The 19,862-nt window shown below is 46.1% G+C and overlaps 1 protein-coding gene across 2 annotated transcripts; it reads right to left on the reverse strand.

Annotated features, from left to right (window-relative positions):
• Positions 1 to 928: 928 nt before the first annotated feature.
• NUP50 (nucleoporin 50) lies at positions 929 to 19,576 on the reverse strand. Of its 2 annotated transcripts, XM_033116395.1 has the most exons (8): positions 19,253 to 19,575; positions 15,772 to 15,850; positions 13,841 to 13,924; positions 10,624 to 10,807; positions 8,955 to 9,614; positions 6,526 to 6,607; positions 5,253 to 5,371; positions 929 to 4,278 (listed from the first exon to the last, which is right to left on the reverse strand). In XM_033116395.1, the coding sequence occupies exons 2-8, from the start codon at positions 15,838 to 15,840 to the stop codon at positions 4,076 to 4,078; spliced, it is 1,401 nt and encodes a 466-aa protein (XP_032972286.1). In that variant the 5' UTR covers positions 15,841 to 15,850; positions 19,253 to 19,575; the 3' UTR covers positions 929 to 4,075. The 2 variants fall into 2 exon arrangements, with proteins under 2 accessions (XP_032972286.1, XP_032972287.1); XM_033116396.1 differs by lacking the exon at positions 13,841 to 13,924 and having other exon boundaries at positions 19,253 to 19,576.
• Positions 19,577 to 19,862: the final 286 nt, after the last annotated feature.

Here is a 19,862-nt window from a genome sequence, read left to right on the forward strand (position 1 = left end):
CCAACCCACGGTAGGTGGTGACTCAGCAGGTCTGGGGGGCCTAGGGGGTGGGGCATGTGCCTTTCTGACAAGTCCCTTGGTGCTGCTGCGGCCGCGTCCCCAGGCCCACACCTGAGAACCGCTGTTCTAGCCCGGCTGCTCAGTTTGAGTACCTCAAATAGGACTGATGCATTCGGGGTACAAGCTTCCTCTTTAGCTAGTACCCTCTTAGTGTCACTGAGTTTCCAGTAGACGAGATCAGTTCAGGAAAAATACTCTGATGGATAAGTTAGTCTTTGCAATGTTTTCTTTACCAGATGAAACCTTTTACAAACCAGCGAAGTGCTGAGTAACTCGGGAAACTTGAAAATGTGGACCTGACTCCAAGTACTGGAATTATTTTACAATTCAATCTATTAATGCCTTCATAGTGATTTTTCTAAATCACCGAAAATTCAGTTACATAAACTCAATGTAGTTTTTCCTTGATTATTTTGATCCTTAGTTTTAAAATGTCCTTACGAGGACTCAGATTTTTGACTGAGATCCCGAGTCCACTTATCCATAAGAAACTTAATCTACCTAATCTCGCTTCTTTGGAAAACCCACTGCGGCGCCCGTGGGGCTGGGGGTGGGATCTGCTGTGAGGATGAAACCAGACGACCCACGGGAAGTGCCTAGCACGCTTCGCACAGCAGTCAGGGAGGGACCCAGTACTCCCACTCGTAAATCCACGAATCCAACAGAAACTCCTGAACAACTGGTTTGGAGGTGGCCTCACCCTGTGCACACGGGGTCTGATGGTAAACGGGTCTCCCCTCCCCTCCAGGCAGGGCCGGGTTCTGGGCACTGCTGCTGTGGGCGGGATTCTTCTCCCTCAGGTCTGCTTGACTTGTTAACGCCCAGGTACATCACAGAGGAACAAGAAAGCGGCAGGCACTGATTTTGTTTACTTTCCATTTATTCACATTTCGTGGATTGTTACATTTCCTCAATGGGATCATTCAAAAACGAATACAAACTGAGATTACATTGTCTGACAATTCAAGTATTTAAGTTTTAAAAGCAATTTCCTATTTAAAATAGAAAGCAAACAATGTATCCACTTGATTGCTAAGAAGTTTTACATCTCTGCTGCATCCAAAGGAGTCCTCAGTCTTTCCCATGACCGCCACTGGCCAAGTTCACACAACCAAGTGCTGGACAGACGGCCAGTTTCGGGGCGCCCGTCACCTACCGCCTCTCCTGCGGTCTCACTTCCGGAATGAGGATGGGTCCTTGGGGGTGGGACACACCCTTTGGCTGACAAAGCCTCCAAGTGCAGTGTACTTACTTACACGGGACTCTTCTGAACTGGAGCAACTGACAAATGCTCAAAAATAAAACACCTCATTTACCTTTCAAACGAAACCAAAATGGCGTTCTCAGTGAAAGCTTTTCTGAACTCGAGCATTAGGTAGGTATTTTTGGCATGCGGCATATCAAAAATATGAGTTAGAATCGAAATGGTCAAACAATTTAAAGAAAATCAGTCCATAAGCAGCCTTGGCCTTCCATGGGAAACACAAACTAAACTTCTTTAAAAACTGGACACATTTCCAGTCTGTAATTCTAATAATGAAGACGGCGCTACAGGCTTTTTTTTTTGCCCACTGGGAACGCTCAAAAGGATGGCACGACCCGCCGGTTTGAAAAAAGGCCACAGGGACACTCAGTGTTTGTCCAGATGCACCACTACCTGATAGAGAATGAAAGCTGTACACACCTCATGACAGGCCACGTGTGATACACTTTATAGATTCATAAACTAAAAATGAAAATTTAAGTCCACATGACACATTTTAAACCCTAATTTCTACTAATTTGATAAAAATAAACTAAACCCATGGGGTAGTAGGGTTTAGCTATTGCTATACTGGGGAAGAGAAGGTAAGCCCTCCAGGAGCCAAGGGGGCCCCTGCCCCCAAGTAACATCCAAGGATTGAGAGTTTACAGTAAAACCCACGTATACTTAGGCTCTTTTATACTAATACATAATTGGAGACAACAAGTTCCTAAAAGTAAGAATGATTTTACGAAAATAATCACATTTTGAGTTATGGTATATACACATCACATTTTTCCCTGTAATTTTCACTTTAACGTGACAGTTTTAGCAGCAAGGATTTGCTGGGAATGTTAGGAAAACAGAGAGCCACACATACCCACTAATTTAAAAAGATGTAAACTTATTTTTACAGGGGTGTTAAAGGTAATTAAATCATGATCTTTGCGTGCCACTTTCCCTGAATGTCCCACTGCACATGCAAAAGCCAATGAAAAATGAAGAAGCCACTGACAGTGTCCCGAGATGCCTGTGAGATTTCTATTCCGCTGGGACCATGGGAGCACGTGGCTAGGCTGTCACATTGCAATTTGTTCCCCTGTATTTCCTCATCCTTCTTACAGCTGGATAAACCTAACATGGACAAGGCAGGGCTGTATTACTCTAACCAAATCAATCACTTGCTTATTATAAACCATCTATAACAGAAGTTCATGAATAATCTCAATTTTAAAAAAATGCAAAAGTAACTGCCATCTCTCCCTAAGTCTCACGACAAGCTGCATTTGACCATGTCCCTTAGCAGTGCAAGCACACCTCTCTTTGCCTGTGCTTATCTGAAATCACACACTAGGCCAAATTCTTCCACTGGTATCAAAACAGAGCAATACAAGAGTCTCATGATAAACACTGGCCTCAAGTAATTAACATACTTGATCGTAATAGTCTCCCCACCTGCTTTACATCTAAAAATTGTCGTTTTTTTTTTAAATATCAACTACACTACCTACAATTATTTCAAAGCCTCTCCTAAGTCAGAAGACAGAAGATGCAAGCATGAGCCCCCAGGCACCGACCGTGAACCTTTAAACAAGGTCATCCAGTACCAGCACGGTGATTCATGAAGGATGAAAAACGGATGTTTAAACATGAAAATCGCCATCTGTGCACGTGCCCAGTCTTCGAATGCTGGTGTTAGCTACCAGCTGTGGAGAAGTGACACGGGTAGTCCTGGGCAAGCCATGGCTCCCTTCCAAATGGACATACTGAACAATCTCTTAAAAAAGCAAATGGAAATTGCAGATCGCAACAGAATTTTCTGCTGCCTACGTTAAGGACAACACGTGCAACCCCTTTTCTCTTCTGCTACCTGAGCGCATGTTTCCTGGCTCACGCACATGGCTCAGGGGTGAGAAACACCAGTTACTTACTTAAGCAGTAAGTAGTTTTTAGATCCGCAGGCTCACCACGGCGCAAAGCACATTCGCTCCTTCTGTGCTAGTTTAACTCTGACTTAACTTTCTGGTTCATGGGGTTTACTGTCCACAGTTTACAAACTAAGCTACCGAATTTGTGCTTTTAAACCTCATTTCCGGCAATCCCCACCCCGGTCCCATGTCATGAGGGGGACACAGAAGTGACAGCACCTCATGAATAAAACTACGAAACCAAAGAACCAGCTACTTGTTTCCTTTTAAAATGAAAAGCATCCCCGAATTCCAGTACAGCAGCTCCCGGGCGCCAGGCCCCCGTCCGCATGTGAGGGCTCGCGCGCCGAAGGTGCAGTCCGTACTCACTGCGCAGCTGTAGGTGACACCAGATACAAGCGAGCAAGGAAGCATCTGGCACGGCGGCGGCCACGTGGCACACTCGGAAAGAGCGGTCCTCAGGTCACCGGACAGACGCCACTGGCACGTTTCCGTGGGCCGGCCGGTGCCAGCGGGGCCTCGCCAAACCCCAGGGTGGGAGGAGCCTTTGGGAAATCTAATCGATACCCTGATTTCAGTCCATTAAGAAATCACTTGTGGTCAGTTTAATAAACGGACATTAAAAATCTTTCTAAAAATTTCTTTCAAATGTATTTTACACATTAGACACTTCTCAGGAAGGGGGAGAAGAGGGTTTCTTGACACTTAAACATGAAAGGTTTTATTGGCCATATTCATCTTCCTTGCAAAAGTTTTCAGTTCCCTAAAAGTTCTTAGAATGTCCAAGTCAGAAGAGAACTAAGTTCAAGGTGGGGAAGCAGCAACGGCGCGTGTGGAGGCGCGTTCAGGCGTCCTTCTTCTCCAGCAACACTCTGTGCAACTCGTCTGCGTCCTCGCTGGTTTTCACCCGAATGAGCATGGTGACCGGGACGGTGGCGTTCTTCTCGTCCACGGGCGGGTTTGGAACGCACACAACGAGCACGTTGTTTTTCCCTGTGCGGCTACACGGCATGTTGGGTGTGATCAGCACATTCAGCAGTATGTTGCCTGCATTTAAACGAAAAATACATCAAAGTCACCCAAACTACGGCTTCCTCAGGGTACAGCTGGCATGTGCTAAACTCAATACTGAAGCAACAGACACTTATGGGGCAAAACCAGGAGGCACAGCCATGTCACAGGAATGGGCAATGGCTTGCCGACACAGATGCCAGCACGATGTCCCTGAGGGGACCGCGAGGCCTCTCACCCTTCCCGTGGGGGAGCGGCCTCTGCCCTCCCTGCCGCCGCCCCAGCACCCCAGTGGGTAGCGGCCTCCTTCACGATGGTCAGCCCTGCTGACCACTGTCCATTCCTGCACTAAAGGAAGAGCACGATGGCACGAGCTGGAGTCTTCACTAAGTCACTCCAACAAAGGAAGCGCCGTCAGCAAAGACACACCTGCCCCCGAGGCCGGCATGGCTCCCTGGGTCACAGTGGTGTTACCAAGAGATGACCATAAATTAGTCAGGAGGAGGAAGCCTCACAGAAGTTTCCTTCTGCAACCCAGCCTGGTGTGGCGCCCACCACTTCCCTCTCAGACCTGCCCACCCGCCTCCAGGAACGCCCCCTCCTTTCAGTGCACTCTTTTAAGGGTAACGCTGCGGGGGTGTGCAGGTGTTAATGATTACTTGCTATACAAAAACGACTCCTTTAAATGGTTAATTCCCCTTGTGTGTTTATTATTAAACCATCCAATTTACCTACAACTTCTCAGTCACATTTCTAACACAAAGGAACATGAAAACTATTCTGGTTACTTCTTGGCTATAGCTTTGAACAATCCACGTTTGCTTACACGCTACCACCCTAGGACTCAACTACACCTATAAATAATCGGTAAGTATAGGATGAATTTGACCTCAACAATCTCTTCTGTTCCAAAAACCACATCAATGTCCTTGGAAATCTCAAAGGCTGAAGTCAGCAAGGGAGGGGTGTAGGCCTCGTAGGTCATGTGATCATGATTGTCTCGTACCCACCTAAACTGGTGTCTGCCCGCACTAAGAGCTGTGTCTTCTGATTCACCGTGGGTTTTAAATGCAGAGTGCCTACACCCTTCTCTTTAAATTCGTTGTCTTTCTTGTAAAACAGTTTACACCTATGGAGAAAAATAATAAGTACAGCCGAACACTTGATGACAAATCAAATCACAGTCTCCTAACAACCACTGTTCATACTTGTGTGGAAAAGTCTGTACGAAATGAGAGCAGAGGAAGCTTTCGGATAAATCTTTTATTGACCCAGATTGGGTCTGGGCACAAACCAGAATAACTCTGGTTAGATATTCTAGAACCTCTACCCCCACATTGTTTCAAATTATTGGACATGGGCCCTGCCTAACTTAAAACAACACCAGGTGCCTTTCCCAGCCTCCCGTGTCACATATCTCCTTAGGTTTTTAATAAATCAAAACCACTGCCTGCTCCTTTGATTTATTTTGATTAGAAAAAAAGATTAAGTCAGGGCCATTCCTTTATGTCGCCTGTGTAATTCAATTTTAGAAGCAGGCAAAGGAACTGCTGGCCTCTTTTAAAAGTTCTCAGCAGTAACTAATATTTGGAGCTGCCACAGGATGTGGGGGTTTGTGTTATGAAACCTGTTGACTCATTAGTCTGAAATTTTTCTATTAGGAAAACACATTTAGGGAAGCTTCTAAAATGACCAAAATGTTTTTCAGTAAATAACTGTTAGGAAGTACCAATTTCATTGTGTTAAAATGAGATTAATTCAAAATTTCTCTTCTGCTTTCTTCTAAAAGCAGTTCTCATTTAAAAACAAAAACAAAAGAGCTCTCATTACCGGGGTGAGATAAAGTGTTTACACACCCTTCATGGAAAGGGATGGTGGCCATGCAGTCATGTGGCTGTGAGAAAATCCATGAAGGCCAACCAGGTCTCCAGGAAGACACACCCCGATTCAGAGCACAAGTAAAAACCAAACCTGAAATCAGTGACGAGGTGACTAAGGGGGAGAAGGAAGGCGAAAAAGGGAGGGAAGGGATGAGATGGGGCAGGAAGATCAAAGAAAAGTCCCTCTCTAAAGCACTTTCTAGAATTTTTTTTTTTTTTTTTTAATAAACAGGCCAAGAATTCTTCCTCGTTGTAGTTCACAGAGCAGGCACGGCCCGGCCCCAGGACGGGATGCTCAGTAAATTCTGCGGGACAATGTCGCCCCCCCACTCTCCAGCCAGAGGCCTCCTCCCCCATCTCTGAAAACACCTTCACCAAGTGCATTCCCGGGCCACTTACTTACTTTTTGGAGTAGAAAGCATCTTCTTCTTTGACCTCAGTAACTACCACTTTGGGCGGCTCCTCATTTTCTTCTTCATCTCCACCTTTTATAAAAGCAACACTAACTCAGTAAGATTCCAATCAAGAGCTTGAAAATGTGATAAAAGAAGTTTGTTATGTACCCCCTACCTCAACCTAAAAACTCCACGTAAGCGGATTTAGAAACGGCAAGCACACACTGAAGTGTGTGTGTGTGGGGGGGGGGGGCACCCACTGAACTTTAGTTCCTTTGTGAAGAATAAGAACAATTTTTAATGGGAACATACTTCTCTTCTAAAACACATGTTAATTTGTAGAAAGCCTTAGAAAGAAAAATGTCCTTGGCTTAAGATTCAGTGTACGAGCTCAGTTTCACAGGAAGAAAATCAGTCAGCATGCAACAGAGGGAAATGCTCGTCCTCTGACTCCATCCTGGCCCAGCCTGCTCTGTTCCCGGGGCCTTCAGGCTAGTAGCTGTGCTTGGTGTTGTGTAGACACACTTATCATGACAGGAATTCTGCTTGGGGCTTACGTTTTCCAGAAACAGCCCCTTACCACAAAGCGCCTCTCCCAGGAGATAAGGGAAGGATGTATCGTTTCCCAAAGGTTAGCGAGAACCTCATGGCCAGACTCACGTCAACTCAGGTCACCAGACTAAGGGCACCTCCCGGGCCCCTGCCGGCGCCCACGAGTCTGCAGGCGTCAGTCACCTGTCGTCCTCCCATCCCCTTCTCCTCCACGTAAAAGAGGCCTGGACTCTATTCTTAAGCTGGATTTGAGGATTAGGTCTCCCATCTTGGTTGATGCCTTCTCGATCAATCCACCTTTTCCTACTCCAAACTCTGACGTTTTGAGTTTTGGCCACGCGGACTTCGGCCCGGTGACACTCGTGTGTACTCAGACTACCACTGGAAGATGAAAATCTCAGCTGGGCTTCTAAAGCCTTCATCCCCAAATGACCATGCCTGCGCCACACCAAGGACACTCACTATCAATCCGATGGGGAAAATAAGCAGAATGTGTTACAGGGCAAGTCTTGGCGACATCACTCCGCAGCCAAGCAGGACTCCTTTCAGCTGTCTGAATGCCACCCTCCCAGCTCTGGTGCCGGATGGAGCTGGCTCCCCAACCCCAGGGCAGAGCTAAGACACTGCAGCAGACGCAAATACCCATCCTCTTAAAGAGAAAGGAGGCGCACAAAACTCCTAAATTAAAAAGCAACTCTACGGAAAACAATTCTGGTGTCCAATTCAAGTCACAGGCTTTACATTTGCAGAAGGTACTCTGTGGTTTTCAAACTGGGGTGCCGCGGAATCTCAGGAATGTTTTGCGTATTTTTTTAATAAAGATCTCGGGACTCCTGAGTTAGGTTCTCCAGGGTGGGCCCAGGCATTTAAATTTAAGGCTGATTTTCACAAGCTCTCCCATCTTTCTCTCTGATGCACACAGTGTGACAAGCACAAGGAAAGTAGTAGGTGCTTTATTGAGGGACGTAGACAGACAATCCCAACTGCACAGATGCAGCCTCCTTGTTCCCATGTGACTTCCCCAGGACCAGACAGACTGTCCCACAAGAAGAGGGGCACCTTCATCCATGCTTTGCCCTGGAGGGCCCTTGCCTGAGGATATAGTGGAAGGTAGGGCAAGATAGAATAGCAATGGAAGTTTGGCTCCAGGTAGCAAAACACATTCAGCGGCAACCTGGCAACTGCTGTTTTCTTTCTCAAGGATCGACATGTTAAAACCGCCTAAGTCTGACAGGGATCTTCGCAGACGTCCTTTGTTCATAACCACGTGATGAAGAGGGGTTATGACGTAACAACGAGGGAGTGGAGGGGCTGGGACTGAGGCCCAGGCGCTCTGCCTGCCTTAGGGCACTGACACTGCACGGCGGACATTTCTGGAAAGGGGGCTGCCATCCAGACATGTCTTGTGAAGACACTGCTTGTTCCTCATGGCTGTGAAAAGTCTACCTTTTTTTATTTATAGGACTGCTTTGCCATGTGACTTTATTTATAACCAAAATCTCTTAAATATAAATAATTCAGTGGATATTCATGATAAACTTTTTCAATAAAACAATTGTGCAAACTACGTTAATTCACTTAAGTTTTTTATATGCAAGGCCATGTGTTTCAAAGTCACTGTGCCAGATGATTTCATATTTGTAAGTTTTATTTCTATACTCCCAATCCTTATAATAACCCGACAAAATAGGCCTTACTCCATTTTACGAAGAAGGACAGTGAGACTCCAAGACTCATCACCTTTGTCCAGGATCACACGTCTCGGAGATGACGGCGTCCCGATGCGCCTCCAGACCCGCCTGAAGCACAAGCCTAAGCTTTTCCCACCAAACCCAAAGCTCACACCAACCTGAAACAGACGCGCGAGGATGACCTGTATATTTACCTTTGCAGTCATTACTGCCGCCACCTGCTTGGCTCTCCAATGTTTTAGTGGAAAACGGTGAAGAAACCGGTTTACTCTGAGGACCATCTTTGCCAAATAAACTGGAGTTGCCTGAAGGAAATGAAAACCCAGTCACGGGGCCCGAGTTCAAGGCAGCCAAAACAGAACTATCAATTTTCTTGCCGAAATTGAACGAGGCACTTGCTGTTCCTGGGGAGGCGTCCACTTTCTTGTCAGGTCCAGCCTCCATCTTTTCAGAGGTCCCCTCGGGTTTGTTACCGTGAAACAAAAATGTTGACTCTTGCTGTAACTTCACTGAACCGAACAGGGAGGGAGGCTGAGCTGCAGCTGGCGCTTTGCTGGGCTCGCTCTCAGGGCCGCTGGCACCAGTGCCGCCTTCCTCCTCAATACCTGCCAAGTACTTCTCGTAGTCTTTAAAGACAGGTGTCAGGTCACAGAGCGGGTTGGCATTCACGTGCTTCACTATCCAGTCCCGGACAGAGCAGTTCAAGGCCGCCAGCTGCTTGTGGTAGGCGTTCCGGCGGGGGGGTGCCCTGGAGGTCAGGCCAGAGGACGAGGGCGGCTGGCTGTCCCCGTTAGTTTGGGGATTTGCATTCTTTTTATCGACCAAGGAAGTAGGGCCATTGGCAGCAATGGATGCTACAGGAAATTCAAGTTTGAAGATCTATTTAGAAGTGGATTTGGCTAAACCGTCTGGATTTTTATACCACTCTTCGTATTTTCTGCTCTTACTGTATCCCATTTTTGTGACAGTTCAAGAAATGTATGCATATCTAATATTTAGGAACTGGTTATCACACAAATCCAATCAAACTTTATACAAGGACCGTATCTAGTCCATGCTTGCACTAAGAATTTTAAAATAACCTTTTCCTTCAAAAGGATGCCCACTTTACCCAGAACTGTCAAAATATTGTTAGTATAAAAGTTAATCTCCAAAGTTGTAGGAATGAATATGCATTAATGTGGTTAAAATGTTAACAGAAAGGACTGGTTTTCATCACATAAGCATTCTGCCTCATTAAAATGAAATGGTGTACACTTTCAGAATAACAAGCTAAGTACAACTGGACTGGTCAGGATCACTTCCCAGCACCCAAGGTTTTAACCTCTGACCCCATTCTCTGTCGCCAATCCCCACAGTTCCTGACTAATTCCCTCAAAACAAGATCAGGTAATCAACACATCCCGGGCACAGTAAGTCTAGATGGGTGGACGCCCCGCTTTCCGGAAGGTGTCGTCACCCCGTAAGTCCTGGGTACACACATGAAGGAACGAGGATGGGGAAGCCCGCCTGTCCAGAGGGCCCGTCAGAAGCTTCCCCTCGTCCTTTGACCCGCAGGCCCAGTCTCATTTCCTAGTTAAAGATTTGGAGGCTCAGAGGTGAAGGGACTATACCAAGGTCACAGAGCTGGAAACGGGCAGAGCTGAGAACAGAACCTGGGTCTATTTTGGCTCAGAAGCTTATCCTCTCCTCACTTACTCTGTAAACAGCCAACGTCTCCCTAACTGCCATCGCTTTCATTATTACTGCTTTTGCTCCTATAGTCCCGGGTCCCAGGGTAAGCACAACAGAAACATCTTTGCAAAGTTATTTTTCATAGATTATCTTTACACAGACGTGAGTGGAGGAAGGGGACCTACTTACCAAAGGTGGCCTTGGTCTCGGTTGCGATCCCTGCACTGGAAAAGGCAGGGGCACTCGTGATGCTGTTTCCATTCGGCAGTCCTTCCAAAGGCCTCACTCCAGCACCAGCACCAAATCCAGAAAACCCTCCAGAAGGTGCCACCAAACCTTTAAAGCCCTTAAAAGCCCCTCCAGTATTGTCAGACTGAAACATAAAGGAAGAGCGCACATTAAGTAACTACCTGGCAGCACCAGGTAAGCCAGTGAGTGACAGTATTTATTATCTGGCCAACTAGCACGGAGACTCCTTATGCCAGCAGCATTAATGGAAAACGGCCAGCACAAGCAGAAACGGGAAACGAGGCAGGTTTTATTCATGACAGCTTTGCAAACCATAGCTGCCTTCCTGAAACAGCCGAGAAGGATGGTCCCAACTTACAGTGAAGTATATTTTAAAAAATACATTGGATAAATATTTTTAAAAAGACAGAAAAAGGAAAAAAGACTAAGGCAATAAATTCACGTACCTACCACCCCACCTCAGGATAATAACTAAAAACATTCTCAACACAACTAAACCCCAAATAATATATTTTTCAGGTACTACTCAAAGTCAATTTGCGTAAGGAGGTCGTAGAAACATCAAGTTAGGTTAAAATGAAAGTATTTTACCCAGTTACCTATAATTTCCTAAAAAATTCTGTAGCTTTCAACCTGCTTTCAGCCTATACAACTTTGGAAGCTGACTTGAGTCTCAAATCGAGATTTTCCATTAGTTGAGAAACCCAGAGGCAACATTTTATTCTCTCTTCTCGCTGCTTTCTTTAGCAAGGTCTCTCTAGCAGACCGTTCCCTGCAGTTGCTGTCTTTCTCATCTCTAACCCGAGATGCTTTGGAAATATTTGCCATTCCTTAGGAAATTCTAAAGCTGTCCTCTGTCCCTGGGAACTTGTGGAGTTTACAGTGCTTTGCTCAAGTCACGACAATTTCTCTAAGATCTTTTTTTCATTCAAAGTAGTGATTACACCACAGGTGTATCTGCTTTTCAGACCAAAGATCCGAGGCAAGCTCTAGGAAATATTCTCGAAAATACATAACAGAGAACAATCTTCAGAACAGCCAAGAGAGTGCACAAACCTTAAGTCTCCACATAAATGAGTAAGAATCATGATCTCACACAAAAACTACTTAAGCTGGAAGTGCTTCATTTTCTACATGGGCCAATTAGCCTATTACTACACAGTTTTCAAGAAACACAAAAGTTTCAATCACGTCTACAGAATTTCAGATGGTTACTGACCATAGATAAACTGACAGCAACAAAATTAGGCAAATGCAAAATCTTAACTTGCATGAGTTTTAATACATGGAATAAATATAGCTTAGGTTCTGATGCTCTAAGTTGGATTTCTGAAGATTCAAAATCCAAAACACACCAAACTAATAGTTTTTATATATAATATGATTCGTGGACAAACAGCAAAACTGAATGTGGCTCTTCAGAGCCTTTTATTTTGCACGAGATTTAAAAGCCACATGGTACTTATTGCTATTTTGGAAATTACTGAGAGTAAATCAGTTCTAGAACCATCATCATGACAAAAATTCAAGAAGCACTGGTTTAAAAATTAAAAAAAAAAAAGGAATGAGACATTCAGAAAACTAAGTTACAAGTCGAATGAGAAGCTATCCATTTGGGCTCCACAGAAACGGAAACGTCCCCACGTCCATCCTCCAATGTCCCTCATTTATTTTTTTCCATGGCACTCACGAGAAAAGTAAATACTACACATGTGTGACTCTTCCGTCACAAGGATGGAAGTTCCATGAGGCAGGGATAGTCTGGCCTTTTTTACCCACCATGAGTCCCCAGTGCCTAGCAGATCTGTTGAATAAATGAACAAACAAATCTACTAAAAACACATCCTCGACACAACAAACTACAGGAAAAGCTACATTTCATCATTTAAGTGGATGATACATTTCTCTAACACACAAGTTCTGACAGAAACCTGATGCTGAAAGTTATAGCTAAAATTACATGTGGATTTCAAATATCCATGCACATTTCATTTCTTTCAGTAGCCCAAGGCCTCGCCTGCCCCCTTCCTTTGGGCCAAGTTTGGATTGGGGTCTCCACCGTCTCTGCTTCTTCACCTCCATTCACCCAACAGCTGGACCATCCCTCCTTGACATACCCCCCGACTTCGTATTCTCATCACGAGCTCCCACTCGTGCCTCTGCTCCCCCACCCATGACTTCAACCTCCTGTATGACTGGGGTCCTGTGCCAGAACTCGCAGAGCTGCCCCCACCTCTCACCCCAGCTCCTGTTCTGAGCAGCCAACCTGACTACTTAGCGTTCTGGACAGAACTCCACACCACAGGCCCTTAGTACATTCATTTCCAAACCCAAAGCGATCATTTCCTCCCTGATTAAGTTGTCCCCTCTCCCCCGCCACCTTCTCCACACAAGAGCCATCAAACAACGCCTGACTCAACACCTATGTCCAACTAACCACCAGTCTTAAGAATGAAATTAGACCAGAGAAGAACTGGAACAATAAAAAAAACACTGAGCAGAGCCCCCGCAGTGTGCGGTGGGATTGTTCCCAGGCTGCCACCAGGAGAAACCGGCTTCTCCTGCCTGACAAGAGTCCAGGTCACCAGGACAGCACTGGTGCCTGGAAGGTCCTTGAGGGCTGAGGATGGACTGGGAAAGAGTTGTGAAGTGCGGAGCGATCGCTGAATTCTGACCACATGCCTTCACGAGTTACACCTCACCTCTCATCCTCCCAAACCCAGGAACGAAGCATTTGAACGTATTAACTATCTATGTGAGAAATGCTTCTATTCTAGTTAAAGGCCTTCCCCCACCCACACCCCGATCCCAGCGACGAGACCAGACTGGGAATTCCTTCCATCTTCCTCTCGTACTCCTATCTGCCACGCACTTCTCCTGCCCTTTGTATTGCTATCCTCGTTTCTCCTCTTCACACTGTCACCCCACTCCCTTTGTCTCTGTCTCATTTCTGCACCTGGGTAAGCTCCCTGGGTAAGACAGAGATCTCATATTTATTAGTTTTTTCTATCTCCCATGGTCTACACCAAGGATTTTCACAAGTGGAGAAAGCACTTCAATAAGCATTTATTGATTTGACTGCTCCCAGGGGTAGAAAAGCTCTGCAACTCAGAAATCAAATTAGTGTTTATACCAGAAGCTGTATGAAAACACTCACTTCAAATCCAACATTTCTACGCTTTGCTTTCTTTATGGCTCTATTCTTCAAGACTTCCTCACTGGCCACTGAGAATGTTCCCACCTGCAGGGGTATACAAATTAAACAGCAGTAAGATAAGGCCAAAACGGAGATAAAATGCTGAACGCAAAAGCTAGACCAGGTAAACTTATCTAAAAACCTGCTGGTTTTAAAGTACTATTAATAGTCGGAATGCAATTACAGAGAGGGCACATTAAAATAAAGTTTATGTCCATTACCTATCTTGAGAAATCCAATGCTGCTAAGATGAATCACGAATCTTCTAGAACCTACATACCCCAGATCTGAATCGTAACCCAGCGCGCGTGCACGAGTGTTTGGACAAGACTAAGACCATCAAAACTTTGGTGCAAAACTACTCAGCACAAAGTCTTCAAATATATTCAGAGATATTAATAAAACAGAATAAAAATTCAGTTTTCTTTAAGCAGCAAAATCTATTCTCCCAAAGCCGGAAGGCGCCTTAAAGATCATGGATACTTGGGAGTGGAGCCAGTTCTGGAACCCAGATGCCCAAATCTAGTATCTTACTACTGTCGTTTTGAAAAATAAAATGTATAAACCACACACACGCGCGTGCGCGCACACACAATTTTTAAGGCGAGCCCCGCCCATTTGCCCATCACCCACAAGCCCCTGAGGCGCTCGGGACTCCAGGGGCTGCTGGAGAGCTGCTGCCCCGCTCAGCATCTTCAACCACCATGTCCACAATCGGGAATTTGCGAACGCCCTTTGGCTTGCCTCCAACCCTTCTTTTACCCTGTGGGACTGGCATAAAATATGTTCTGCAGAAAGTTCTCACCTATAGTTATTTCAGAAAACCTTCAAGAGATCTCTACATCTATAGTCACACTTGCCCAAATGAGATTTAATGTCCCTCCATACTCATGCATTAGAATCTCTCCAAATGGGAGTTCTTTCATGCCTGAGATACTTTAAAGTCAAAGCAAATCCTTGTGTCTAAGTCTTACTAGGCCAGAATGTGTGTTAAGACCCAGAAAACAGTTACTAAAGACTGGGTTACAAAGCACAAAGTCAGTCAGAAATGTTACATTACAAGCCCTGTCAAAACACTAACATGCTTCTGATTTTGATTTCCCTAAACATTTTAGTCCATATATGTGCGAAGGAAAAAATATCAGTCCTAGGAAACAGCTCAGAAAGCTCAGATAAGCCTGGAAACACTTTCGCAGATTATTTTTTTATTTGACACTATTCTAATAACTTGAAAGGCTAACTTGATTCTAGATTTCCTTGGTGCACTAGCCTGGGAGTACCCAACTGTTTATGAGGCAATAGAAATGCAGCTGGATTCGACTCTTTGTAAGAGAAAAATGTAAAGATTTCCTCAGGGAAGACCATTTTTACTTTGTTACGAAAGCAACTGGGCCAATCTAAATTCCATTCCTGTTAATGCCGTTACTAGGGGGGGCAGAAGGGGAGTCCCAGAGCTCTGAGAATATACAATAAAGCTGGCCTATGAAGCAGGAGGGTAAGGGCGGTGACCTCAATCTGAAATTTTGTCATGGCTACGGCAGCCCAAGACAGCGTACCACTTTTCAAGTCTGAGTGGCCCTGTGCTAACTTCACGATCACTCACTCACTCCTCAGTCTGGACTGAAACCATGGATTTAGAATGCTGCAAATACACGAAATTCAGGAGGAAGGAGAACATTCAGGGAACGGGCGCTGGCGGAAAGGCACATCCAAACGGACTCAACACGTTCCTATAGTGAGTACAGGTCCTAAGACACCACAGCATTTCCCATCCAGGATGGTCTTAAAGAAAAAGACCTTTGAATTTTACCACAAAGTCTTCATGAGGAACCCCAAAGCGAACTTAAATTTAGAGGCACTAGGAAATCACTCCCAGGGAACCCCCTTTTTACCTCTTCTGCTTCGTCTTCCTGATCCCAGTTCCTATCTGTCAATTCCTTCTCGGCAATTCTTTTGGCCATTTTTTCGAACCTAAAAGTAAAAAGGTTAGACGTAAAAAGTTTGCTTTTCTAGCCCAAGACATCACTCTTACACTCACTCGAACATGAAACGAAACAACAACATTCCTGACACCAGTGGGAAGGGCTTGAACGGGAACTGTGTAGTTAGGCTCCCTGTGTTTCGAATCCAACAAAGGAGGCAGCGAGGTCTTCTAGGGAACACTGGCACTTTCCGAACAACACTAAACCAACTTTATTTGGACAAAATTAAGGACACCTCAATCGATTTGTTTAAAATCTGAAATCGTCAGTACTGCTTACAGGATCACGTGCTTAACTTATTCTATGCAAATGACACTTACAATCTTGCTACAGACAAAACATTTTTAGTAATTAAAATTATCTTAAAGATGATCCAACAAAGAAGTTCATTCTTAGGAAAGAATTTTAATAAGGCATTGGTAATACTTTCATAGCGTGAACACCCTTCTTTAGGCTACAGACAGTTGATAGAAATACATTTCCGAAGACTGAACAGTTAATTACCCCAAATTGTATATTGCTAAGGTAGGACATAATTTAAAAATTCAAATGTAATTAATATTGATATGTTAACATTCCGAGAATCTATAACCCTTCAAAAATAACCCATGAGCTCAACTCCTCGAACACCACTACGTTACAGGGAAAGGGGGGCGGGGGGCGGGCTGACAGTATTATCTCTGCAGTAATATAAGTACCTATCCAAAGAGGGTGCTTGCATCTGTCCCTTAAAATTTGTAGTTTGCTTTCTTATCCTAACATCATAGCCTTTTGCTATAAAAAACATAAAAACAATCAATGGCGAGCGTGCGCCACTGTGAGTGCTGGGCCGACTTCCTCCCTAACTGACCAGTTACATGGACAAAAACCCTCTAATTCCTCTGCCACCCACCTTGCCCAGGAATTTACCCCTTAGTTCAGGGCTCCTGAAACCTGCCTAGACGCCTTTCTGATACTTGCTCTGTCCCCCTTTCCTTCTACACCACAACCCACCAGAAAAGTTTCTGAAACTTCACAGTCATTAAGATACAAACTTATATTTCACCTACTACTTTTTAGTATCTACAAAATTCAAATGCTGACTTCCAAAGCCCTCCAAAATCTAACCCCCTGTAATTACATAGGAGTTTTTCAGCTTTTAATGATATCCTAATAATCTTTGAATCCTCTTTTATAATGTCTCTCCCCAAACATCGGGTCAAGCTTTGCTATTACTCTTTGTAATCCAAACAAAAACAATGTACTTTTAGACATTATTCCTTACTGAACTTTTACTGTTCAGAGGCCAGATGCTTTCTTTTGGCCATTTTCCTGTTCAGTAACTAACACTTCCACCAGAGGGCAGAAGAGGAGAGAAGTTGAAACAGTCATTTTTGCTATTAAGGTTAACTATTAACTGGTAACTTAATAACTTAAGTTATTAACTGGCAAAAAGGGGTGGAGCTAAAAGGGCAAAACCTGTAATAAAGTAAAACTTTAACCTCTAGCTCATACCCACAACTGAAGAGATAATTGGCATAGCAAAACATCCTACATTAATGTAGCTTGCTCCCAGATTCGACCATATTCATCAGTAACTAACCAGAGGGCAGTGATCTGTTTTGTTTACTGATGCGGACTCCAAATGCCCAAACCTGCCCTTCTCCGGGCAAGTTCTAGCTGTTGTCCACTCAGTGATCTGGGACACTACATATTTAAGAAAATACCGTTTGGCATCCCAGTTTTCCCATTTTATTGCTGGAAACCTTGGGCAAGTTAATTTTTGTGCCTCAGTTTCTTCATCTGTAGAACGGGGAGGTGTGAAAGTTAAATGAGATAAACAAAAAACTTAGTTTAGAATAGTGCCTGAAACAGAAAAAGGGCTTAATAAATATTAAAGAAACAATTGTTGTTAGAAGGAGAGGCTATAAAATACTCTATTTTCTCCAAAACATAAAAGTTATAGTGTGGAAAAAGAGAATTTACTTAAATTATGAGTCGGGCTTTAAAATATTTTAACAACTCCGTATTTTACTTCAAAGCATGACACTTCAGACAATAAATTTTCTTTTTATGAAAGAAGAGGGAAAAAAATCGCTGTAAGTACTTGGAATAAGCCCTGGCACCTAGACAGTCTTATGTGACAGCTATTATTATAAGGTACTTAAAAAGTTTGGGCTTGTGGTTTAAAAGGTACCGAGTTATTAAATGATTCCTTGTGACAGCAAATTGAAACTTCTGGTAATTGGAAAAACTTTTATTATTTGTGCCTATTACACAGAGGGTGCCAAAAAAATGTACACACATTTTAAGAAAGGAAAACTGTATTAAAATTGTAATACTTGATATATACTAATAACAAAAACTGAATACAAGTCACGTTTGACTTCTGCAATGACAGTAGGTGCTCAAAGTGGTTACCATCAGTGTCCAGACACTTCTGATTACGGAAAACTACTGCTTGAGCAACGCTGACCAAAGTGCCCAATTGGATACATTTTTCTGGCACCCCAAGTAGTTTTGTGGTCTCTACCACTTGGTGCTGCCCAGCTCCAGGGGTTGAACTTCAGTAGACATTAGTTTATCCTAAGATGAAAACAGATTTGACCGTACTTGATAGTGTAGTGTCCCGGGGAAAAAGAGAACAAGGGGGCGGACCCCGAGACTGAAACGCCAGGGGAAAAGAAATCGCTTCTTAAAGGAACAGAGTAATGGGGTGATCGATGGCCTGGGATTGCGGTAAGAAAGTGAAGCCAGGCCAAAGCAGTGGGGGGGGAGGAGAAGAGCGGTGAGACGGCCAAGGGGAAGGAAGTACCGAGAGGAACCGCTAGGAAGTAAACCAGATGGCCTCGGGTATTCGCTCCGGCCTCCCGCCTCCACCCGGGCCGCAGAGGCCCGGCACCCCGGCGAGCGTGAGCCAGTCCGCAGCCCAGACAGGTCAGCCCCGAGCCGGGCTTCATAAACAGCCCCGACTGCGTGGCGGCTGTCATCCCGCCCCACCCTCCCGGGATCCCCCAACCGTCCCGCGTACCCCGCCCGGCGCCCGCTCCCCAGGCCCGGGCTCTTCATTCTGGCTCTTCCTTCCCAGACTCCTCTTTCCAGGCCCGGGTCCCGTACCCTGATCGGCCTCCTCCTCCCCTGGCCGGGACTCCGCACCCCAGGTCCTCTTTCACAGGGTCCCCATTCCAGGCCCGAGTCCCGTACCCAGACCCCGGCGCCCCCTCCCCAGGCCCGAGCCCCACGCCCCAGCTCCCCCTTCCCATGACCCCCTTTCCAGGCCGGGTCCCGGACCCGGACCCCGGTTCCTCCCCCCCAGGCCCGGGCCCTACACCCGGCTGCCGCCCGGTCGTCCCGACACCCGGGCTCGGGCGCTCGGCCCCATCCCCTCCCATGTTGCCCATCCGCGTCTCACCTCCGGGGCGGCCGCCGCAGTACTCGCTGGGTGGTGGGCGCGGCGAAGCGTGGGTGCGCGGCGATGAGCAGGTGCGAGGACGAGGCCGCGTCGCTCGAGTCTCAAGCGGCTGCGGGTCGCCGGCTGAGCGCGCCTGGCCGCTTCCGGAGCGCCGAGATTCTCGAAGGACTCGGGGATCAGTAAGCGCAGAGTCCCAAACAGCATGTCCCCTGGGGGCCTGGTCTCTGTGTTCGGCAGCGAGGAGGAGACTTGTCCGCTCAGCCGGAGCCTGCCGGGGGAACAGCGCCGCACACACTCCAGGCCGCCATTTTGTAACTCTAACCTAACCCTCAAACCCAATTCGAAAAAAAGGGAGGAAAGAAACGCCCGCGTCCGCCTACTGCGCAGGCGCGCCGGGGCCTCAGGCCGCGCACCATCTTCCTCAGGCGGGGGGGAGGGGCGCCGCGCGGCGCATGCGCCTCGCTACTGGGAAACCGTCGCTGGGAGGAGCGGCCCCGTCTCACGCCTGCGCGCGCCGGCCGCAGTTTACGCGCGTTGGTCACGTGCCGGCTGCCGTGCGCGTTTGAGGCGCTCGCGCGCGGTTGGCCGCTGCGGGGCGGACGCGCGGGGC

Source organism: Rhinolophus ferrumequinum, chromosome 10 (assembly GCF_004115265.2).
Source record: "Rhinolophus ferrumequinum isolate MPI-CBG mRhiFer1 chromosome 10, mRhiFer1_v1.p, whole genome shotgun sequence".
Classification (NCBI taxonomy): Eukaryota; Metazoa; Chordata; class Mammalia; order Chiroptera; family Rhinolophidae; genus Rhinolophus; species Rhinolophus ferrumequinum.